The 25,191-nt window shown below is 42.8% G+C and overlaps 1 protein-coding gene across 3 annotated transcripts in view; it reads right to left on the bottom strand.

Annotated features, from left to right (window-relative positions):
* The window catches only part of Tbca (tubulin folding cofactor A), a 54,155-nt gene that overhangs the window by 288 nt on the left and 28,676 nt on the right, over nucleotides 1-25,191 (bottom strand). The window contains exons 2-4 of one of the 3 annotated variants that reach the window (XR_015666994.1): nucleotides 10,013-10,118; nucleotides 7,308-7,413; nucleotides 5,321-6,082 (exon numbers count right to left, since the gene is read on the bottom strand). Coding sequence is in view for 2 of the 3 variants with exons in the window: in XM_087629537.1 (XP_087485663.1) it covers nucleotides 5,337-5,407; nucleotides 7,308-7,413; nucleotides 10,013-10,118 (283 nt within the window). In the remaining variant the exon portion in view is untranslated. The remainder of the gene's footprint in view (nucleotides 1-5,320; nucleotides 6,083-7,307; nucleotides 7,414-10,012; nucleotides 10,119-25,191) is intronic. The other 2 variants (XM_087629537.1, NM_001013245.3) reach the window with 2 other exon arrangements.

Below are 25,191 nucleotides of genomic sequence, written 5' to 3'. Positions count from 1 at the left end.
TTAGGAATTTCAGCACTTGCTGCTTACAGTACAGACCAGTGAGCGACTCGAGAGCCAGAGAAAAGGAAGGACTCTAGGATTTCCAAGTACAGGGCCGCTCTGACAGTTTCTTCCTGGGATAGGAAGAAATGAGAGGCTCGCTTAGTTTAGTATATATTCTGTATCTTCATGGTATAATTAACAACACAGTTGTCTAAATTTATTAGTGCTGACTAAGTAAATAAAAATCACACATTAAAAAATTCATCCTTATTTGTCCAGCATTATCATACAAAACAGATTATTTACAATGTATTAAAAGTAAAAAACAAGGATTTGCTAATCATCTATCAGAAAATAATACTCCCATTACTCCCAATGCCAAATGCTGTCACTGATGTCACACAGGTTAAATACAATCAAATGAGAAAGTGGGCTGTCTGCTTATTAATGATATATCATACTATCACCAAACAAAATATTAACATCTTCAATTTTCTTTTTAATTTAAAGATTTTTTTTATTAACTTATTTGATGCATATGAGTGCACTGTTGCTGTCTTCAGACACACCAGAAGAGGGCATCAGATCCCATTACAGATGGTTGTGAGCCACCATGTGGTTGCTGGGAACTGAACTTAGGATCTCTGGAAGAGCAGTCAGTGCTCTTAACTGCTGAGCCCCCTTTAATTTTCTGATATTTAAAAATTGAGTTTTTGTACACACTAATATATATGAAACTCTCATTAAAAAATATAGCACTTCCTTTCTGAGCTGACAGCGCTCCTGCAAGCATGGTGAACATTCCTAAGACCCACCAGACATCCTGCAAGAAATGTGGGAAGCACCAATCCCACGAGGTGACGCAGAACAAGGGCAAGGATTCTTTGTCTGCCCAGGGAATGCAGCCGTAGGACAGTGCTGAGACTGGACTGTGTTGAGCCCAACTGCAGATCTAAGAAGATGCTGGCTACTGCGAGATACAAGCATTTTAAAGTGGGAGGTGACAAGAAGAGAAGGTTGTCAGAAGAACTGGATCACCAAGTGATCCAGTTCTAAGCTGATTTTGTTATTAAGACAACACAATCTTGACCTTTCAAAAAAAAAAAATAACAGCAACAGATTAATTAGAGAAAGCCTGTGTTGTCACAGACTGGAGTCTTTGCTGGAAAGCGCGTCTGTGTGCTCCATGGGTGCCTGCTGCCCATGGACGCCTGAGGAGGGCGTCTGATCCCCTGGAACTGAAGCCACTGTTTGTTGTGAGCTGCCCTGGTGCTGGGATGGAACCTGGCCCATCAGTCCAGCCCTGAGGTTTAGATGAAGTCACGGCCAACAAAAGGTGAAGACAGCGATGACAGAAAGAGGAGTGACCTGTGTGCTCAACATAACAGTAATGCGAGGCGCTGAACTCAGACGCTGGTAGCAACTTCTTAGGCCTGAACAACTTCAACATTCTTCTTTCAGTAAATGGAAGTTTACTGAGAAGATGTAATAGTTTAATTTAACCTCAAGTATAACTATCTAAACACATTTTAAACAAATTGTATTATTTCATCTTATCAGCTGTTTCTCCTAAGGAGAAAAAAGTATTGAAATTATTAAGACATAAATATGGTATTTCTATGTAGCATTTTAACAGTGAGTGGTCCTTCCTTCCTCCCTCCCTTCCCTTCCCTTCCCTTCCCTTCCCTTCCCTTCCCTTCCCTTCCCTTCCCTTCCCTTCCCTTCCCTTCCCTTCCCTTCCCTTCCCTCCCTCCCTCCCTTTCCTTCCCTTCCCTTCCCTCCCTCCCTTCCTTCCTCCCTTCCTTCCTGTCTGTCTTTCTTTCTCCTTCTTTCTGGTTTGGTTTGCTTTGAGACAGGGTTTCTCTGTGTAGCCCTGGCTGTATTGGAACCCACTGTAGAGGGAGGTTCACGATGGGGCCTGGGGAGGTGCCTGAGAGGATTAAAAGCACAAGCTGCTCTTCCAGGGGAACAGAGGTCAACTCCTAGTTCCCGCCTCAGGTGGCCACACCCCCAATGATGATAGGATAATATGACACCCATTTTATCTCTAACAGCACACTGACCTCTGTTCCACTGGATATGAGATGTGAGACCCAGTGCACTGGGGCAACACTATTGTCTAGGTTAGGGGTCCTGAATTATAGAAGAGTGGAGAAACTGAGCCCAAGCAAGTGACCGTGTATGCATTTATTTCCTTCTACTATTAAGTGGATGTGACATTACCAGTTGCTTCAAGTTCCAGTAACCTGACTTCCCCATAATAAAGTATAATCTGGAATTGTCAATAAAATTAAACCCTTTCTTCCTGAAGTTGCTTTGTAAAGGCTAAAGTTATGTTTTAAGCTTTTAATCACTGTGCTGAAGAGGCCTATTAAACAAAATGCCTCTAACCTGTGAGCCCCACTTGCCCAAGGACAGGTAACGTCCTGGAATGCCGGGGGCCTTGTCCATGTGAGATGACAAGCCATGCTTCAAACTGGCTCAAAAACTATGGTAGTAGCATTTTGCTCACCTGCTGGGATTCACAGCTTTGTGTTAGGGTTATTTGATTGTTTTTAATCACAGCAACAGACATGATAGCTGGGGCGATTTATTTTTGAGACAGGACTCTATGCTGTCCTTGAACTCAGAGACCCACCTGCCTCTGACTCCAGAGTTGGAATTAAAGGTGTGTCACCACGCTCAGCTGTGCGACGGCTGGTGCTGACTGCCTCCTGGACACAGTCTAGAATTGCCTGGGACGCTAGCTCACCCGCCATGCTCCTGAATTAAGGACAGAATGCTGACTAGCTGCTTCAAGTTCCTGTGTCTCCATGGACGTCACCTGGAGTTGTGAGCCATATAAGCTCTGTCTCTCAGGTTGGCTGCTTTTATTCAGTATTTTATCACAGCAACAAGACACAGCACTAAGGCCGACAGTGGTACTAAGAGCAGGCACTTGCTGTGAGGAACCCAAGCAGGCCACTGCAGCTGCTTTGTAGGAAGAATGGGAAGTGTTTGGTTTAGAAAATGCACTAAATGCTGGACGCAGAGGCTGCCTGGCGATCTAGTGGGGTGTGGAGGACAGGAATGTGGAGGAAATGGTATATGAAATGGAGGCCCAGCAACAGTTAGAGAGGGAAGAAGGGCTCTCAGGAACTCGGCTGGGGTCATTCCTGTGATATTTTGGCCAAGAATCTGGCTTCATTCTGCCTCTGTTCTGAGAAGCAGAGGGAGTTAGAGAAGACAATGGACGATCTGTCTGCAGAGAGCAAGAGGAGTCTGTGCTGCATGGGAGAAAATGCTCCGAAGGCAGAGCCGCCATGGAGGGTCCATCTCGAGCACAGGAGAAAAACCTAAGGCCTTCCCTGTGCCTGGAAAGCAGCTGCTCAGGGGAGTGTGTCTCCAGGGGCAGCCGCAGAAGCACATACACTGTGGTCCCCAGGGAAGGCCGGATCCTGAGGTGTCCTCAGAACTCGGCTTCTGTGCCTGTGTTATCTGTTTTGTAGTCATGAAAGATGTGCGGGGAGGGCAGCCGAGGCCAGGCAGTGTGGCACGGAGGCAGCCCCTGTGCTAAGAGCCCCGAGAGGCTAACTGTAAAGGAAGCTTTAGCCACAGTGGAGCCCCAGAAGGAAGTGCAGCCAGGAGCAGTGTACCCCTCAAGGAGCACTGCGGGTGTGGAGTGCAGACAGAAGCTGCCTGCTGTAGGACGCAGGGATGAGGAGTGTGGGCTGCCTGTGTCTTTGGATCTCGGCCAACTTCATCCCAAGCCCCAGATGCAGGACAAAGAGCTGCAGGGTTTGGTGTTTCTCTGCCGAGTTCCATCTGTTTATTTCTTGCTCTGCCACAATTCTTCCATTTGAAACAGGAATGTTTACTCTGTACTGTCTTATGCTGAAAATAACTAATAATTTTTGATTTTGTAGGAACTCAGTTACAAGATTCCAGACTTTTAAAATATTGGAAAATTTAAAGACAATAAGGACTTCTACAAGTGGCCTGCACTCTACATTAGGAGATGATCTCCAGCCATGGGGACAAGGGGTCGGGAAGGGTAGGGCTTACAGCGATGTGTCTGTGTCAGGAAGGCAGGAAGTAGGGCTGCATGGTTGGCCCTAGCTGTCAGGGCGTACACTCACGGGGAACACCAGCTCACGGCTCTCTGCAGCCTGCCTTCCTGCAGTGATGGTTGGAACTGCGACTGAGGCCAAGTAAGTTCTTTGTCCCTTAAGCAACAGAGAGTGGAACTAGGACAATCGCACTGTGCATCTGTTTATAAAGAAACAAGATGCTTTTATTTATGCTTCCATCCGCTCACAAAGTCAGCTAAGCACTGTGTGCTGTACCAGGAGGGCAACAGCGCCGTCCACCTCGGTGCCTTCCTGAGAGCTCGGCCTCCATTACCTCTGGCCTCCCTTTCTCTCAAGTTTATTCAGGTTTGAATCTTAAACAATTCCAGGTCTTTTTAATGAGGGTCAATCAATCTGAGACATTGGATTGAATCAAATTTTGGACAGTTGGCTCACTGTTATTTGTCAAAAAAAAGTACATGCACACACACGCACACACACACAGACACACACAAATACACACATATACACACAGATATACACATATACATACACATATATACACACTCGTACACACATACACACATACATACACATACATACACACATATACATATACATACATACACACACGCACACATACACACAGGCACACAAACCAAATATACTGCTGCTGCTCAGAACTGGTACCTACTATTGTGGCTCAGGCATTTAAATAAGTAAGTAGAGCAAAGGAGACAGTGAAGAACATTAGTGGAGTCATGTCAAACGTAAGCTAAACCCTTTACACATTTAAAAGCACGCTGGGACAGCGGGTATGATGGTTAAACTGACTGTCAATTTGATACCTCGGAGGCAAGCCCCAGGCACACCAGTGAGGGGCTGTACTGATTAATGCTCGTCTGTCTCTGAGTGTCAGTGGGAGATTATTCTGATTATGTAACTGATGTGGGAAGACCCATCTTAGCCATGGGCTGGGCCATCCCCTAAGCAGAGGAGACAAGCACACGTGCGCTCACTGCATCCGTTCCTCACTACAGATGTATGTAGCCAGTTCTCAAGTCACTGTGACTTCCTGCTATGACACACTGATCTGGAACTCTGAGCTAAAGTGAACCTTTCCTTCCTAAGCTGCTTTCCTGCCAAGAGTATTTTACTATACAGTAGGAGAGAAAACTAAGACACAGCACGAATAAATACATTTCTCCAGTGTTAAATTTGAAATTTTTGGTTTTCCATGTATTAGGTTGTAGAAATTTTAAATATAAGACAGAGAAGTCTTTACTTACTAGTATCTGCCGGAGATCAGTGTAAGCAGCCTCTAACCGGCGCTGGCAGTCTGGGATCATCATCCGGGACTCTTGCAGGATCTCTGCCTGCAATGAGAACACTTGTGAGACTCGTTGGATGACAGGACTAATGTGTATTTATTATACATTGGCATATGACTAATGATGCAGAGGAAATGGAAAGTACAGTTATGTTAAAAGATGCAATGCTGTAATTTAAATTGGGTTTATCAGACTGTAATTCTGCAAAGTACAAGTTCTAAGCAGCAGAACTTCACAAAAGTTTTGCACTTTTCTTCCTTTTGGTAATCACCTTTCTCATGGTAAATGGCAATTAACTGGCAAAGCTCTTCATTCAGCTCTTATTTTGAAAGGCTATTTAAAGTAAACGATTCTCCTGCTGTCACAAAGCACCTTTATCTAAAATGGGATCAGCTGGTCATATAAATATCTCCTGCATCTTTGGGTAATAAAGGAAAACAGTGTTCAGATAATATCACAGGGAGATAATTACTGCATGAGAGAAGTTATTGAGTTATTGATCACATCGTGTGCACACTGCAGGAGGGACTCACTGAAAGACAGAGGTAAAGAAACACGAAAAGCAAAGACCAGCAGGTTCATATTTTGCTGCTTATCATGCATAAAAAGTTATTACTTATCCTTGTGCTTCATTTTAGGAAAAAGATTATTCTCCCCAAGCGGTTTGAGCCGAATTACCAATGCAGCACCCTCTGAATCTGAACTTCTTGCCTATTCCTTCTGAAGATAAACACAGAGAATTAACCACAGGGACACCCTTACTCTAAAGGATGTTTCTGGATGTAAAATCTACCACTCAGAGCTACATTGTCTATCAAAACACAAAAGAAAATGAGGAAACTCAGTTACTAGTCAGTCAAGATACCGGACTTCATTTCCTTCATTATTCTCAGAGATAGATATCATAATAATCAATGGCTTTCAGAGAAATGGGTACAAAATTAACCGAGATTTCGAATAAAACAATACACACACTTTAATGGCAATGATGCTGAAATAATGGACACTTTAGTGGGACCCAGAATTGCCATGCTTTTTGGTTGACAGTCTATCATAGCTCATATTGTAATAAACCCATTACAACGTTTGGATTCTCTATCCACGTCTATTTTCTTGGATCAAAAAGCAAGGCTGAACTTAGAACTCCTGTATTAATAAGGCACTGGTTAAAATCTCAAACATAGGAGCATGACTTTACTCTCAAGTAAAGGACATCTAGGCAATGGCACTAAACTAGTTTTGCTAATGTGTGGAAAACTGGCAGCAGGAATATTGTAGATTTCCCCTCCTGTGGAACGCCTGCAGAACAGCTTACAGGAATTAAAGACGATGAAAAAGACTCGGGTCAAACTCATGACAAGTCAAAACGTGCATTTACAATTGTGTCCCAGGCTTTAATGTTACTGAAATGAACTTAAGCAGCACTACCCACATAACGTCTACTCTTTATTATCTCTCCATATTAGTAGAGAGTAAGATCTTCCATTAGTCTAGCAAGGTGGAGCTCTCTCTTGTATTCCACCCAGATTATTACTAAGTTTCCTCTCTATTCACTACCCCAACCCCCACACCCACAGGTTCCACATCTGAAGATTTAACCTACAGTAGGCGGCACTGAACACCTGCCATCTGTCTCTGTCTATCTGTCTCTCTGTCTCTCTCTCTGTCTCTCTCTCTCTCTCTCTCTCTTCCTCCCTCCCTCTGTCCCTCCCTCCTCTTGAAGTGTCTACAGTACACTACCCTATTCAATCTTGCCCCTCAAGTGTTCCCAGGGCCTTCCCAAATTGCTACCCAGCCAAACTCTGTTCTTTTTAAAAAACAAACAAACAAACAAACAACAACAAAAAGACCACTAAAAACCATGGAGTCCAATTTGTGTCAGCCAACTATTCCTGAGCACGGAGCCTGGAGCACTACAGCCTGCCCTGAACTGTGGCTAACATACCAAGAATCAGTCCATTAAAGAAAACTGATTTTCTTTTTCCCAGCATTCTTTTGGAATAGTTTCTTGACCAGGAGTGAAACTCAATGTCCAATTTCTGGGACTTCATCTGCCAAGAACAACAACATCTGAGTCATGACCACACAAAGAAGACGTCCCCAAATACCCAAATTTAGCTACAGTATCTTCCTTGGAAAGTAGTCATTCAAATGAATGGTACCTTTCTTTAGAATACCTGAAAACAAGGTTTACTCTAATGCTCACTACGTTTCATCTAAGGGAAAAATCAGGGTCTTGGTGTACACTGGGACCCATAAGGAACCTTAGGGGACACCATAGAGTACTATCCTCACTGATACAAAATTCATGTTAAAACAAACGATACATTTTTTTGGTAGTTATTCTAGTAAAATGGAAGCTGGGGAAGACTAGGCAAGCTTTATTAGCTTATAACAATCTAAAGATTGCAGAACCTAGAAGCTCATCGATTTCTTTTACACCCAAACATAAAAACTGAAAAGGACACAGTCCAATTGATAGGAAATCTCTGTGACAGGAATAATTCTGTGAAACAATGTGGCAATATTAAGCTGGTAACTGATTAGGATAAGGTTTTCAGCTTCTTTAGTGGAGTAGAGCTTGAAACCAGGGTTGGCTGAGACCTATAATCTGTAACAACCTGTAGGATATGTCAGCTGTCTCTGAAGCCAATGACAGTTATACTTGTTTGTCAGACGAAACTCTAGAAATGACTGCAACATTAGCTAGTCTTCTCCTTTAAATGGTGGCAGGATGTTAACATACTCACATGGGGAGTAGGGATCCATTAGACTTGTGTTTGTCTTACTTCTGAATCCACTGCGGGAAAAGGAAGGGTTGTGTAGACTCTACAGGCCAGCAAGTGCATGAGATGTAAATGGTGCACATGTACTGTGTAGAGCATGGGCACACATACCGTGTAGAACACGGTCAGACTAATGTATCTGATATTATAAGACAGTCACTCTTATAAGACAGTCACTTCACATGTAAACAAACAGAGAAGTCATGATGGAGACAGATGTGGAAACATTAAAAACAACAGCAGCGGTGAGGACATTAACACTGTACAGTGGAGAGTCCTGCAACATTGACTGCTGCAGATCAAGAAATGCTGTCAGGGGTAAACGGATGTCATATTATCATACCACTATAAGCATGGCAAGGCAACATGACTCTGTATATGAACTGAACAGATAAACAAATCCAAATAAATAGATGGGGATTTCCATACTTAAAACACTCAACAGTTTATAGGCATATTAGACAAAAAAGAGCAAAGTTAGGAAAGAACCAGACACCAGCACAGGACGCTATCAGCCAGGATCAGAACACACTATGAATGCAAGTCCACTCCAGCCCTGGGGCACACAGCAGAGCACATCCTAGATCACACTACAGTGAAAACAAACAAAAATCCCAACCCCACAGTCACACTCAGCACACTGTCTAAGTGTGAGGGAACCCTCAGTAGGGCAGTGGAGGCAAGGCACACTAGCACTTGGGAGGCTGAGGCCACAAATGCAGCCAGACCTAAACTAATGGGGAGAGGGACATCCACAGCACTGAATGTTGACATCAGCAAGAGTAAGTGTTCTCACCTCAAAAATACAGAAAAAGAACCAACCCTTAAATAGCAACACATCCAGGCAGAGGCAGGGGGCCAGGCTGGTCTAATTAGGGAATTCCAGGACAGCCAGGGCTACAGAGAGTTCCTGTTAAAAGAACAAAACCAAGCAAACAGTACCCCTGCCCCCAATCAAAACAACAAACCAACAGAAAAAAGGTAAGGAAAGGAACTCAAAACAATCAAAGGAAATGAGATACAAATTGATAAAATTACAAATAGGAAAATACAGAAAAGAGGCAATAAAAGTAGATTTTAAAAAAAGTGCAGACACTTCGAGCAAGACCAAGTGAGGAGCAGAAAGCACCAAAAGCTCCTGCAGTCACTGGAGAACAAGGACACCTGGGGGCGACCACAACACCAGCGACTCAAGAGTAAGGACCCCACTCCTCGAGACTCACACAAGCTCTCCAAACCAGCCAGCTCCACCCATTTTCTGCACATTTCAAGACTTCATCTTAACTTACAATGAGTTCTACCCCAGTGTTCGTACAGTGCACTTCATTATCCCTTCACTACGGATGAAGAGTTGGTCTCCTTCTGCTTCCTTACTACCATGAAAAGGAATACAACATAGACTTTATTTTAGTGGTCTTCATGTCAGTTTGGGAAGCTATTTTAAAGTTTGCATGTAACTGTATTACTATGCTATCCAAGTTTTATGTTCAGTACTTAGAACTGGAGGAGCTGTAGTTTCCTGGTTGAGAGTGACCATGGGCGCTTGTGTCTAACACGTGAGCGCTGCGACCTGCTGTGGCCACTTCACCTGTGTCAGTGTCCTACCTTTGTTGAGCTTTATTTCTGTTTTGCTGGGGCTTCTCTGTGTTTGTGTGATGGGACTTCACTAGTCCATAGGCTGGCTTCTAACTTGCAGCAATCCTCCTGCCTCAGCTTTCTGACTGCCAAGATTACAGAGAAGCCCGAGCACAGCGATTTCCTTACTTTTAAATGCCAGTTCCCACAGTGCACAGCGTCACCTTTGAGGAGGCAGACGGGAAAGACTACATGAGTTACCCCAGTTCTCAGTAAGTGGTGGTTTTACCTGCTTCTTAATGGCATAGTTCTCACCATCTTCAGCCTTCATTTTCTCAATCTTTTCTTCTTGCTGCTTTGCTTCTTTTTCATACATCACTTTTTCTTTGACCAGTCTATAAACAAACCGAAAATGTTTCAGAGAATTAAATTTTTTCTCTAAAGGATGACAGAGAAACTGTGTAAATGAAAGCATATTTAAAATGGTAGTTAATATGGGCAGGCAAGAGGGAGGCAGCTTCTTACACCTCAGATATAAGAATGAGCCTTGTGCTCCAAGTCCTCTACTGGGTAAAGTGTGCTTACAGCTTTGAGGGGAAGGCATCCTGACTGGGGAGCCACGGAAGATCACAGTCACACAGTAGATGTTGGTTATTCTCACCAATTTCAGTCAGACAGCAGAGATTCCCATTGTAAGCTCCACTCCCTGAGTGACAGGCCCCACGCCCCAACCCCAGCTGCCACTGAGGCTAAGGGGCCAGACTCCAGCCTGAGGAACACTAGTGGCCAGGCCCTGCCCCAGGGTTCCCTGGTTTTTCCCCTCCTAAAACCTCTTTTGTGTGAGGTTTACTGAGGGATGTGACTCTGTGGTTTTCCTTGGCTTCTAACTGCCAGGATAGCTTTCTATCTGAGCTATAACACATGAGGTTTACTGGGAAAGACGCAAGGAGGGAGGCTGCCTCTGCTCACACATTAAGAAGAGAAACCCCCTCTTGCACCTGCAATGTCAAAGTACTGGGAAAGAGCTAACATTTCTGTGTGCTTTTTAAAATTTATATGTTTGGTAGTTTGAATATGCGTGGCCCAGGGAGTGGCACTATTTGGAGGTGTGGCCTTGTTGGAGGAAGTGTGCCACTGTAGGCATGGGCTTCCAGACCCTCTTCCTAACCATGCGGGAGCCAGTCTTCTATTTGCCTTTGAAGAAGATGTAGAGCTCTCAGCTGCTCCAGTACCACAGCTTCCTGGATGCTGCCATGCTTCCTGCTATGATGATAATGGACTGAACCTCTGAAACTGTAAGCCAGCCCCAATTAAATGTTGTCCTTTAAAAAAAAATTGCATTGATCACGGTGTCTCATCACAGCAATAAAACCAAACTAAGACAATATGTTTTCCAAAACTTTGTACACATGTCTTTAAAGAATACAGTAGCGGACCAGTGACGGGGCTGGAGAAATGGCTCAGCAGTTAAGAGCACCGACTACTCTTCCAGAGGTCCTTAGTTCAATTCCCAGCAACCACATGGTGGCTCACAACCATCTGTAAAGGGATCTGATGCCCTCTTCTGGTGTATCTGAAGACAGCTACAGTATAGTCAGGCATAAAATAAATGAATAAATCTTAAAAAAAAAAAAAAGAAAAGAAAGAAAAAAAAAAGAATACAGTAGCGGGGAAATGAGTATCCTCATACCAAATCTCAAAGAAAGACTAGATTATTTTCAACAAAACCCCTGCTTACTACTTACTGGGAACTTATTTTTTTCATGCCAGACTCTCCTTATGAATAGGTAATTTAAAGGTAGTTCTATCACCATTAGTGGAAACAAACCTGTATAAATAATGTTCAAGCAAGAAAAGGTAGAGATCAGGTAGATTCTGGTAATAAGGAAGCCTGCAAAATAAAAATGCAGTCTCTCTTATTTCTTGTTAATTTAAGTTTAGAATAGAGGTGTTGGGTAGTTTTTTTCTGTCAACGTGGCACAGGCTAGAGTCATCTAAGAGGAGGGAATCTCAATTCAGAAAATGTGGTGGGCAAACCTATAGGATATTTTTTAGTGAGTGACTGATAGGGGAAGGCCCAGCTCACTCTGAGTGGAGCTACTCCAGGGCTGCTGGTCCTGGGTTCTATAAGAAACCAGGTTGAGCAAGCCATGAGGAGTAAACCAGTAAGCAGCACTCTGCCATAGTGTCTACTTCAGTTCCTGCTCTTACTTCCTTTCATGATGGACTGTGGTCAGCTGGGACATATAAGGTTAAATCCTTTCCTTGAGTTGCTTTGGTTGTGTTTTTTTTTGTTTGTTTGTTTTGTTTTTTGTTTTTGTTTTGTTTTGTTTTTTTAAATCACAGCAGTAAAAACCCTAACAAGGAAGACAAGCAAAGTTCAATAACATTAACATTCCTATAAGATAGTATGTATGTACAGTGTGGTGGTTTAAATATTTTATTTATTTATTTTATTTATATGAGTACACTGTCACTGTCTTCAGACACACCAGAAGAGGGCATCAGATCTCATCACAGATGGTTGTGAGCCACCATGTGGTTGCTGGGATTTGAACTCTGGACCTCTGGAAGAGCAGTTAGTGCTCTTAACCACTGAGCCATCTCTCCCAGCCCCAGTGTGGTGGTTTAAATGAGAATCTCCCCCCATATATTTGATTATTTGGTTCTAGTTAGTAAAATTATGTTGCAGGATATATGTTACACGGTGAACCCTGAGTGTTACTTACTGGAAAAAAAAAATCTGTTTCTAGTTGTGGTGAGGCTCAGCCCTTAGCACACAGCTTTAATCTCTCTAGCTGGAATAGACACACCCTTAGTACACACCGTAAGTACCCAAACAATGAAGGTAAAGTTAGTTTGTAGAAGGAAGCAACCACATTTAAAAGTGATGTCTAATTGAGAGGCAGACAAAGTGATGAATCAGAGAAAGATTTGACAGAATAGAATATGCCCAACTCTTCCGAGCACAGAGAAAAGAAAAGCTACTTAAGAGAGCAGTGCCTAGAGAGGAGGCAGTTTTACCAGGACAGGCTGCAGAGAGGGAACAAGCTAGACACAGGGAAGAGAGAGGAGAGCCAGAACAAGAAGGAGCCAGAAGATTAGAATAGACTGCCAAAGTTGGTATGAGGTTATGTATGATTACAGAGTAATTCAGTCAGAAGCCAAGAGAAGCTGGATTGAATCAATCAGTTTGGAAGATTAGACTGCATGGAGGCTAGAAGCTTCTGAGCCTATGCCTAGGGATAGTTAGAACAAAGAAAGAAATGCTCTGGGCTCAGTCCAAGCTGTGTATTGTCAAATTTGGGTATGGCTCTCATCTCATCCCCCCATCTGAGGAAATAAAAGTATCATTCGCAACAGGTAACTAAGAAATGCTGAGAGTTGAAAAATCAGTCACACACACACGCGCGCGTGCACACACACACACACACACACACACAATTAACAACAATTAATGAAAAAAGAGGTCATAAATTTTAAATAGAACAAGGAAGTAATAACCATAAAATATAAAAGAAATAAATTAAAACTGCTTTCCATTAAGATTATAATTTTGAATATAAGTACCACAAAAGCACTATAGATAATGGTCTTAAAAGGTCCCTTTAAACAGTTTTGTTTTTTTTTTTTTTAAAAGAAATACTGGGACAGAGAAGTTTCTGTATACATTAAAAAGTTGGGAAAACTTAACAGTTGAATAAACTACCCCAGCATTTAAGAGTTGGGGTTCTAGTTGGTGTGCAGGTCTTGCCTAGCAAGGGTGAGGCCCTAGATTTGAGGGCTAGCACTGCAAGAAGCAGCTGAGTTAGGTCTGGATTTCTAGTTTTTCTCCGCGGTCTCATTGGAAACAGGAGGGGCACGCTCTCACTACTGGCTGGAACTAAGCACGAACTTCTCTTTCAGACGAGTCGTACGTTATGAACTGCCCCACGTCATATACACTTCTACTTTCACACACACGGCTGTAGAGGTTTGAATGAGAATGTCCCTCACAGCCTCGATATCTTTGAAGGCTTGGTCATCCATTGGTGGACAGTTTAGGAAGGACTAGGAGATGTGGCCTTGCTGGGGGAGGTTTGTCACTGGGATAGGTTTTGAGGTTTCAGAAGCCCAAGCATTTCTGGGGAGCTTTCTTGTCTTGAGCTCCTAGATCAGGACTTAAGCTCTCAGCTAAGACTCCATCACCACGTATGTTGTCACATTTTTCTATGACACTCTGAAATTTGAGCCCCATTAAACTTTTCTTGTGTAAGTTGGCTTCTGCAAATTTTGGATTTCCATGCTGTGGCATCTTATAAACCACCATTGTCACAGAGTCGCTGTTTTAATTATCATGTGACTACTATTGTTCATTTGTACTCAGAATTCAGCACATTACCAACAAGGCAGAGTGTTTCCAAATATTTCTGGTTGCTAAACTCCTCTAAAAAAGTAGTCGGTCATTAGCAGTCTGTCCTCCCATCTCCATGACAGTTATGAAAGAGAAACAATGTAAAGGAGTCTACTTTGGCTCATGTCTGAGTCCACATTCACTGTTTCTGGGCCTGTGATAAGTAAGGCAAAACACAATGGGGTGGAACTGCTTAACTCAGGGTAGTCAGGAAGTAGAGGTAGAAAGGGGCCAAGGACAAGGTTTATTTTGCCAGAGCATCCCCTCACTCTCAGCCTAACCTTTCATATTACAAACCCACCAGGGATTGATCTGTTGATTAAGCCAGAGATCTTAGGATGGCAACAAAGCCCCCAGGTGCATACGTCTTTGAGGGCCACCTCAGATTTAAACCACAGTGAGCTGGATAGGCTACCAGAGATCAGAACATTCTATAAAATCCTGTAAGTCAAAGATATAATCAAGGTAGCAATCTCTGGCCAGGGCCAAACAAAGTTAAGAACTATGAAAATGTTAGACTGATGTTATAGTTGCTCACTGTAATCGGAATGTTTAAGAAATATGCTTTAAGAACATGAATACATTTGCCTTTTAACATTTTCAAATCATAGAAACAAAGCAATTCTGGAGTAGGAAAGTGAGACAGTATGGAGAAAGGAGAGCACACCAGTAGCTTCTCAGAGAGGTACACCATGCTTCCCCTGCAAACATTTGACTTGAATCCCTCTTACCCCATTATACTGTGTTTGTCTATGGAGAATGGCAGGAGCAGCACCAAAAAAAATTAGGGACACCTACCCATTTGCAACATATGACAAACAAATGCTCAGGAAAAAGTTACTGGACAGAAAAATTACTGCCCTAGAAAAGGGGGGGAAAAAGAATCATCCACCTAGCGGGAACCTATAATTCTAGTATACACAAAGTGAACACAACAGAAACAGTCCCATGTAACAGTATCAATGAATGAATGAATGAATGACAAGTTACACGATGCTGAAAACACAGCTGTTAGTAGCTACAAAGCATTATACAGGACAAACGTAACAGCCTAAGAGGCATTAAATCCTGGGTATTGAGGTCATTATTACATCATATGTAACAGTACAATGAAATCCCCTCCCCATATACTGTGTGCCCATGTTCTGGTCTCATTCTACATTGCTCCCCTAAAAGTATGTTTGTTAAAAGGTCTGGCTGCTGCCAGTTCAGGGGGTTTGAGGAGGGGATTAGATCATGAGGTTTTTCATCTATCCGTGGAGCTATACTCTGATGGCGCCTATGGAATTTGATCATTCTAGTATCACTTTGAAGATAAAACCTGGTTCCACACATACAGGCACACATCACATGCATGCACACAAACAGACAGATACAGACACAGACACAGACACACAGACACACACACAGACACACACACAGACACACACACAGACACACACACAGACACACACACACACACACACACACACACACACACACACACAGTGGGGAGAGTGCAAGAGTGAGCAAGTGCCATTGTGGCTGCCTAGCAATGTGATTCAGAAGCCTCTATACTCCCTTGTGGGAAGTTTGCAGAAGCTTCAAGTGCTGTAACTGGTAGATCTCACTGGGTGATTCTAAAAGAGCTTGCAGACCAGGCTACCAACAGGCACAAGTCCAGTGAAGAGCAGACTTAGAGACTTCAGTTGGGAACAAGGACTCTCTCAGGAACTGTGATAGACTGCATGGGCTGCAGAAACAGGAAGGATTCCTAGATTACAACTGCCCTGCTCAACTGTCAACCACAGCCCAGAAAGGAATGTTTCCTGGGAGACTCTGTCCCCTAGAATGGTCTGTCTTGCCTAAGCAAACAATTCCAAGAAGAGACTACAGGCCCCTTACAAGTGTACAAACTTCCTCATTTCCAAGTCCCCTCACCTGTCCCTATAAAGGGTCCCAGCCAGCCTTTCCCCCATGAAGAACCTCCATTCCTGAGGGAGAGAGTCTGGCCTTCACTGTTTGAAATACAGACTCATCTGTTGAGGTTAGATTCTGATCTCTTTCTGCCTTCTGAAATCTAACAAACCAGACTGGAGCCATTCCTGTCTCACTGTAGCAAACTCTGCTCCATTTTGTGTATGACTTCAACCTGGGGGAAGGGAGAATGAGCCAAGGGTGATGTCTAAGGACCTGAAGGGAAGTGCGATCAATGCAGGGCATAGGGCATCTGGATGATTTGCTGCTTTCGTCAGATTTATACTGAGAACTGAGACTAACAGTAGAGCACAGGGTACTGAAAAGTTGCAGTCTGGCCACAAATGCTGGGGCAAAGGAAGGTAAGAGAGCTAAAGAGATGAGCCCCACAAAAAAGACAGGGCGCTGAAACAGGACAACAGAAAAGACTGTGAGGGCATTTCAGGATTGGTTGGGTCCCACCCACTCCAAGCTCAAGCTCATCCTGCTGCCACAGGCTCTGAACCAATGAAAGCATCTGACCATGACCTGAGACTCTGAGCCAGAAGAAAGCCTTCCTTCTTTAGGCATTTAGTCACAACAACGAAAGTTAACACAGGCACGTGACATCTTCTTATTATAAAACATCGAAAATGTAGGTTGCACAAGGTAAAATTAGATTCTGTCTTTCTAGTCAACCAACAGTTACTTGATTTCCTTACTAATATGACAAACTTCTTGTTACTCATTATTAGTAACAACACTCAAATGTTAAATCAATCTAGGCCTATTTTAGTACAACATTTAGTAAGTTCCTTTAAAGACAATACATCAGATTTCACCGTTTAAACAGTAAAAGCTTTAGTGAAAGCTTACACTAAAAAAAACTTAAAAGAAGAAGGAGACCAGAACATACACAAAAAGGTAAGTTTAGGGCCCACTGTATAACCGGAATGAACTGAGAATAGTGTGGGGTGGGGTGAAGGCAGAAAGCTCAGTTGGCAAAGCCCCTGCCACACAAGCTGAAGGATCAAGTGGGCCCGTCTTTAGGTGTCACTCCTGAAAGCCTGGTGTGGTGACAGACACACAGACTCTTGGGGCTTGAGGAAGGGCAGCCGTCCTAGCCTCCTTTCTGAGTTTTGTTTCCAGAGAGAGACCCCATCAACACTCAGTGATGACAACTCCTGATGCCCAAGGCTGACTTCCGGCTTCCCTGCGCACGTGCGCCTGTGAACACGTGCGCCTGCAAACACGTGCGCCTGTGAACACGCACTCACACACAAAATGAAAGTACAGAAAGCCAGCATTTTTACTGAAAGGGCTTCGCAAGAGGCAAATAAGCTCAGAGAAAACCAATTCAGGTCAACAAGACTGTTCTGTAGGTCAAGAAGACAACTGGTATAAGTGAGAACTTCAGTGTGAGCCCTTAGAGAAACATCTTAAAAAGAATGGACTCAACAAAGAAAAACGGAGGCTGGGGTTGGAGATTTAGCTCAGTGGCAGAGCGCTTGCCTAGGAAGCGCAAGGCCCTGGGTTCGGTCCCCAGCTCCGAAAAAAAGAACCAAAAAAAAAAAAAAAAAAAAAAAAAAAAAAAAAAAAAAAAAGAAAGAAAGAAAGAAAGAAAAACGGAGGCTAAGAGATGGGTCAGTGGTCAAGACTATTTCTTGTTCTTCCAGAGAACCCGAGTTCAGTTCCAGATCCACATGGCTGGTAATTTAAGCTCCATTCAGATGATCTAACATCCCTTCTAGTTTCCTCAGAACTAGCCCCACATGCAGACATAACATACATATAAAAATAAGTCTTAAAGAACAGAGAACGTAAGTATCAAGGCAGAAGACACTGGTACAATAAAGTGATGTGTTTTCTATCACATAATTATAAACTATGATCCTCTGCAACAATCACGTGTAATAGGAAACAATGAAGAAGACTCCATCTAACCTACGTTTGGAAGGAAGATCCCTTGGGCAACAGAGGCTCTATATGGAGGGAATATAATCCTGTAATAACAACATTTAAAGCAATAAGGCCCACGGACTCATTTTCAGCGACCAAGGACACTGTGGTGGTTTGAATATGCTTGGCCCAGGGACAGGCCCTATTAGAAGGTGTGGCCTTGTTGGAGTAGGTTTGGCTTTGTTGAAGTAGGTGTGTCACTGTGGGCATGGGCTTTAAGACCCTCACCCTAGCTGCCTGGAAGTCAGTCTTCCACTAGCAGCCTCCAGATGAAGAGGTAGAACTCTCAGCTCCTCCTGCACCATGCCTGCCTGGATGATGCTGTGTTTCTGCCTGGATGATAATGGACGGGACCTCTGAACCTGTGAGCCAGCCCCAATTAAATGTTGTCCTTATAAGAGTTGCCTTGGTCATGGTGTCTGTTCACAGCAGTAAAACCCTGACTACAACAGATATCTACCAAATCTTTCTCATAAAAATCATGACAGGTGTTGGCAAGAATGAGCCCTGGTCAGCTAATGAAACCTAAAGTATAACAATACTTAAAATTATTTTGTAAAAATTTCAAGCCATGTAGCCAATTTCCTATGTGTAGGTCCTAGATTTGAAATCTCTAGTGTAACTCTATTTCCTGACAGTCACGGTTCTTTTCCACTGACAGAGCTCTCCTTTTTCTGAAGAAAAAACTACTTTTCAGATTTCTCCTGTGACACCCATTGAGGTCTTAATGACAAATATTTTGATACTGTATTACATTTAAATACTAGAACTTTAGTTCTGTTTCTACCCATTTTACAGACGGTTTTCTATAATTTTGTATATTTGTATGCAAGGTATATATGAGTATACTCATAGAGGACGTAGGACAACCTTGGGTACTGTTCCTCTGATGCCCTCTACCTTGGCCCATGGAATTCACCAGGTAGGCCAGCCAGTGCATATCAAGGGTCCACCTTTCTCCATGTCCTTGGAGTACAAGAACTTGGCATTTCTTTGTGGTTTCTGGGCTTGAGCTCAAGTCCCCATGCTCACACGTTGCTGTCCCAGCTATCTCCCTGGCCCTACAGTCTCTCAACATCCCCACTGCCATAAACCAACCTCAGCTGTGTGCTCTTTCCAATGGTGCAGTTATGACAGCATATCCTACAAACGTGACACGAATAGGTTCTGCTACTCTTCCATTTGCAGTAAAGGGGAAATTAAAACTCACAGAGCTTCAGAGGTTTATCCAAATTCTCACAGATACTATGTATCAGGAAAGTTTTATTTTAAATGTCTTACCCATCACTTAGCCACTACAAATACACATTTACTACGATTCTCAAACCTCTGAACATACAACAAACTCATGCCTAAGTGTGCTTAATTATGACTAGTGCTGCTAGCTCTCAATAAGAGAAACCAATCTTGGTTATGATTCCCCCTAGGAAGTTATGTCCTCACCCTCTCTGTTGATAGAATGGATCTGTCCTGTATGCCATGTGCCAGAAGGTCTGTGGGGTCATGAGAAAATTGATTTTAAAGGACAGGCCATTCTGGAGTATCAGGTAATTCTAGTTCTTGTTGATGTCACTGAAGTCTTTCCAAGAACTCTATCTGCAGATTTATTATAATTAATAATTCTACATCTTAAGCCATGTAAACTTTGATCTTCTTGTCATTTGAGCTAACAACACCTGTACTGACATGACTCCACAGGACAAAGAACATGTTCTTGTTTCTGCTCAGATGGAAAGATGTCCTGGGACTCACAAGCCCAGAAACCAACCACATAGCTCTGAGATGGGACAGTGTCCCAAAGGAAGGGTATCCTGAGACACAGGAGCTTGGGAACCACACAGACCCTAGAGGAAGCCACTCAGCAGAGGCCTTGCAACTTCCAGGAGGGTCTCCCCAGCTGAGCTGAGGAGCTGAGGAGCCTAAACCCTGCTCCTCCTTCACTTCTCGTCTCAGCTCCTTCTGATGAGAGTCAGGCCAGGCAGAAAATCCAAGAAGGAGAGTTATTGGAGGGAGGGTCCAGGGTATGAAGGGATGAGTCTAGGGAGGCTGCCCGCTGCTCTGGGAGCTAACAGACAGCAGGGAACTGGGCAAAGGGCGGGGCTTATGTAAGGATTTTCTTAGGGGTGGAGCTTTCCAGATTGAGGACTGGTGAGGTAGATTTCAAGTCCTAAGCTTGGGGAGCTCAGGGATTGTTAGGTTTTTGAGGAAGGCTCAGAGATTGGTAAATTTTCTTTTTTTTTTGGTTCTTTTTTTCGGAGCTGGGGACCGAACCCAGGGCCTTGCACTTCCTAGGTAAGCGCTCTACCACTGAGCTAAATCCCCAGCCCCTGGTAAGTTTTCTTGCTCCAGGATTGGTGGCTTTTTTTTTTTCTTCTCCCTTTCCATGCCTTTTCAAGCCCACTGGTTAGGGTGGGAAGTTCCATCTGGCCGCAGCCAGCTTTTGCTGAGAAGCCCTTTGTGGAGCTGCTTAGGGCAGCAGGAGAGGAGGAGCTGCCACACTGCACAGCCCTTGTGAGGCAGCTTCTGCAGTGGAGGTCATGAAAGCTGTAGGCTGAGGCAGGAGGTACACTGTGGACAGAGGAGATGTCATTTTGATAGCTTCTGCCAGGGCATCTTACCACTGCTGCAGACTGGGGCTTGGAGGTGGGGCAGCTGCCACTTTGAAGGCTTTTGCAGCATGCACTTAGGGACTATACCGCTAATTCTGGAACAGTTCAGTCCAAAAGCAAAACACTCATAACTGAGAGACCTCATCTTTTTTTCTTGGCATTTTAAGTAAATATGAACGAAGAAAGTAAAGATCAAACTACGCAATTCAGTTTTCTGAATTGTGGAAGACTATTTTATAATTAAAAAAAAACCCACAATGAATGCTATCTTTCATCTCAGTCACATTTTCCTTTTTACCTTGCCGAGTGCCCAGCGTTAAGGTGTCAGAAGAGGAGGGCAGGAGAGTCAGAGTCAGCACCATGGAGTTTCATAGCGCTGGGTTGCCTAAGGGTGCTATACAGCAGACACCAGGAAACCACACCCACCGTTTATAACTATGGTGGTGGGAAGCTTACACTGGCAAATCCATGTCAACTGGATTGAGCAAGACCTCAGAATCTTCTGATCTAGTGCACACCATCTATACAGTGTATGTAGTTAAAATCTGGAGTCATTCTCTACTAATTTTTTTTTCTAATGGTCATTAAAGAACTCCAAGTGAGACATTCTATTTTTCCTAATCTTTAAATGACAGTAAATCAAAATTTCGGGGTCAGGACTGGGGAAGACAGCTCAATGATAGGGTCTCTGGCTTGCATGCAGGTAGCCATGGTTCAGTCTCCATCACCACAATAAATATACAAACAAATTAAAAACTTGAGAGACAACGAGATGGCTCAGTGGGTGAAGATGCTTGCTGCCAAGTTTAGCAATCTGAATTTGAGTTCAATCTCTGGAACTCACGTGATGGAAAAGAGAACTTGTGTCTCCATCTGCCCCCAACCCCCAAGCTGTCCTCTGCCATGCAAATACACTTATATACATATAAAAATTAATTAAATATAACAATTTAAAAAGATGTTGAGATTATTAAAGAATTTTCAATAGTAGTCTATATTCTTGAAACTCAAAAGTGCACTAGACACAGACAGACAATGAGAAAGGGCTGGAGGGCCTATCTAACTGGAACACTTGCTTCTCCTTCTTCAGCCCTCCTCCTCACCTTTGAAACCCTACTCACACGCTCCTATCTTTAGGACCATTCCACCACCACTCCTCTCACTAGCCCCAGATGACAGGAGAGCGCACTAATCTCCATGGCCTGTGTACCCCATTAGCACAGCACTCATATTTGGTTGACTTCTGCTCTGGAAAGCATAAGCCCTGAAGACTGGTGATGTGCCTGACACCAGCAAGGTCCGTGCCTCGAGGGGTGTCACAAGTGTACTCATGATCCCGCAGAGGTAGGCAGCAATTGACCTGCTTCACTCAGAGAAAGAGAATCTTCACTGTCAAAGAAGAGAAGTAGCTAATGTGAGGCCATGTGGCTGGAAAATGTAAAATCAGGATTGCATTACGATGCACTGTGTATCCATCAAACTGTCATGTTTAGGGTAAATGAAGTGATTTTTAAATCTTTAACGTCTTTTACCTGTTCCAAAAGTAAAAATAATTCAGTAAAATAATAATTTTAATGTCTTAAAAATGAAATACTACAAGGACAGTGCAGAGACAACTTGTCCTATTCTTGACAGCAGCTACTCAGCTCTCAAAAATGGAAGCGATGCATTGTTCTTGTGTAGCCTAAATGAAAGAAAATGAATGCTTAATTTGATGGCATTTGTTACCTTATTTCTTCCAGTACCCATTAATTAATCAATTAAACTGGAGATGGTTCAAGTTCTATTAACTGCTGCAGTAGAATATATGCTTTAATTAATTTTAATAAGTAAGTTAGACAAGACATTTTGTAAACAGCTAAAATGATGCATGCAAAATCCAAAATCGATGCGATATTTCAAAACTACAGTCTTAGGGTGAGTGACTCAGAAACACCAGCACACACCAGCTCACGGATTCTCTACACTGTCCCTTATGGTTCTGAGACGTCAGTGATAAAGAGCACTCCTGCTCTTCCCGGCCTGAGTTCTCTCCCAGCACCCAGCAGTCACAGTCCTAACACCTGTAACTTCTGTGTCAGCAGGTCTGCTGCCTTCTGAGCGACAGACACACACACACACACACACACACACACACACACGCCAGCCTCAGTCTCTTCCTCGCCCTCTCCTTCTGTCTGTCTGTCTTTCATAAACGCACACATTTTTTATCCTCATAGCAGCTAGTAAGCCTGATCTAAAAATTCCAGAGTTGAATTTTCTTAATTACTCTAAAATTGGTGATCCCCAGACTGTGAAATCCTCCAAGTCTTTCTTGCCCCAACCTTAAATATACTATCTAATTCACAAAGTGTGTGCATTAGTTTAAATCCACTACCCATTTACTCCATGAATTATTCCAAGTAAATCATTTACATGCCACTGTTCTGCATTAGCCAACGAACCCTTTAAAGGCATCACTGTCACAGCTGGAATCACATCATGGACACCATGAACAGCATGTGTCAGCATTCAAAGTCCGAAGTCGTCTAACAAAGAGGAACAACACACACACACACACACACACACACACACACACACACACACACACACACACACACACACCGTGTGCTTAGCAGACTTTGAGAACACTACACTTCGTGCACATAACTGTCCCACATAGCCCTCACTCACTTCAGATGAGGTACTTGGCAGGCAGGTCTTTCAAGGCTCTCTGTACTGGCCTGGAACTCAGTATGTAGACCAGTCTGGCCTAGAATTCACAAAGATCTGTCTGCCATGAGCACACATCTATGACGAATATCCCTTTCTGTGGTCTAACCCAAAAACTCAGTATCTGTAGCACTGAGAGTTAAAGACATAGGGGCTACAACTACAGTAACTATAGCCCACGACTCAAACCTGTATATGTACAGATAGACTCCTTCGACTGAACATGTAAACACAGCCACATTTCTATTACCCCTCAGCTCTTTTATAGAAAAAAATCACTCTTTCAATGATAATAGCAGATATGATGAAAAGAAGACTTTCCATGTGCAAGCAAGTGTGGGAAACTCTACCTATTCTAGCCTCTTCTTAGCATTCACACAGAGTGGCACAACCTTACAGCAAACATGAAAAGCTGTCAACTTCGGCCCTTCTCACAAGAATCTGAACACAGAATTCTTTCTGACATACTTAGGAAGATCTAGTGAGACAGATTCCATTGGGTAACATATTAGGATCCTAAACAAAGAAAATAATAAAGTTTTTGATGTAGAAACTGACAAATTTTTATTTTCAAATTCCTATATTGTACTTATATACCACATTAAATAAAAAATGTTCAGTCTCCAATTTCTGTAAGTCAGTAAAATATCTGTCAATTAAAGAATATATCTCCTAAATGGTAATGCAGTGGCAAAAACAGCAGAATACTAGTAATACAATACTAGTAAGTTTCTATACGAAATCATAAGTGTGCTCTACCGATCCCATCCCTTACATCTACCCTGTGCTACCAACAAAATATTTAATTAAAAATTATGTAACAACAATTCAAGTTTTATAAAAATCTAACCCAGGTTTTTCCCTACTCCAAGTTTATGTCTTTAGCTTAGACATCTCAGATGCAGCATCTGAATGGTAATAAATACTTCACTGTTCTTAGGCCACAAAAATCTATAAAGAACACAATTTTAAAATGAGGCAGCTTCTATACCAAATGTTATTTAAATAACTGCTTTAAAACTGGGACCTTGACCAAAGTGTTGCAGGAGAAGAGTGAGCATGTGAAACCCATCACTCCCAGCTCGCCCAGCCTCCATCAGCAAATGTCCACAGTCTGAGCCTCCAAAAGGGCACAAAACCGCAGGAAGAGAGAGCAGCATTTCTACCATCCAAAATGCCCCGTCTAGCTCCAGTGCCACGAGATAATGTATTTTCAACTTCCCAACTATCAAATTTAACCTAGGAAAATAACTTTTCCTTTTTACTTAGAATTCTTTTAAAAAGAAAATTGAAACTGCCTTTAAAAAACACATGTGGACTACTTTATGAAACTTGATTCTCTTGGCACTGAAAATGACCTTTAGCTGCCATGCCTCTGCTACTGAAGCCACTCACTCACTTCATATGCCACAGTAATACGGAGGCACTCACTCTAAAGACACCGCGATAATACGTTTCCTATCTTAAATACTCTGGAAAGACATAGAAAATTTAAACAGCAGACAACACCAGTAATTATAAAAGCAAGTTACTACAGTGAATATCTAAGGAGATTAAAGTGCCACGTTGTTCTAAGAGTTTGTTCATAAAAACACTTTAAGACAATTTTTACTCTTTCTAAACATTTTAAGCAGCTCTTCAATTTTTCCATTCAAATAGCTGCATGTATGATTTGGTCCATAATTCGACTTTAAGTAATAAATCTGCTACTGTAATTTGTTTCTTCAACTCACACCGATCTAGGGCCTCCTTGCGTGCATAAATCAGAGCTTTCAACAGCAGTCAGGTAAACGCTTTCCAAACTAGATCCACTTCTACAGTACATGTGCAAAGGGCAATTATTACTGGAACTAGTTAAGC

Source organism: Rattus norvegicus, chromosome 2 (genome assembly GCF_021556685.1).
Source record: "Rattus norvegicus strain SHRSP/BbbUtx chromosome 2, alternate assembly SHRSP_T2T, whole genome shotgun sequence".
NCBI lineage: Eukaryota > Metazoa > Chordata > Mammalia > Rodentia > Muridae > Rattus > Rattus norvegicus.
The sequence above is the reverse complement of the archived record's forward strand: the minus strand, read 5'-3'. Positions and strand labels throughout refer to the sequence as shown.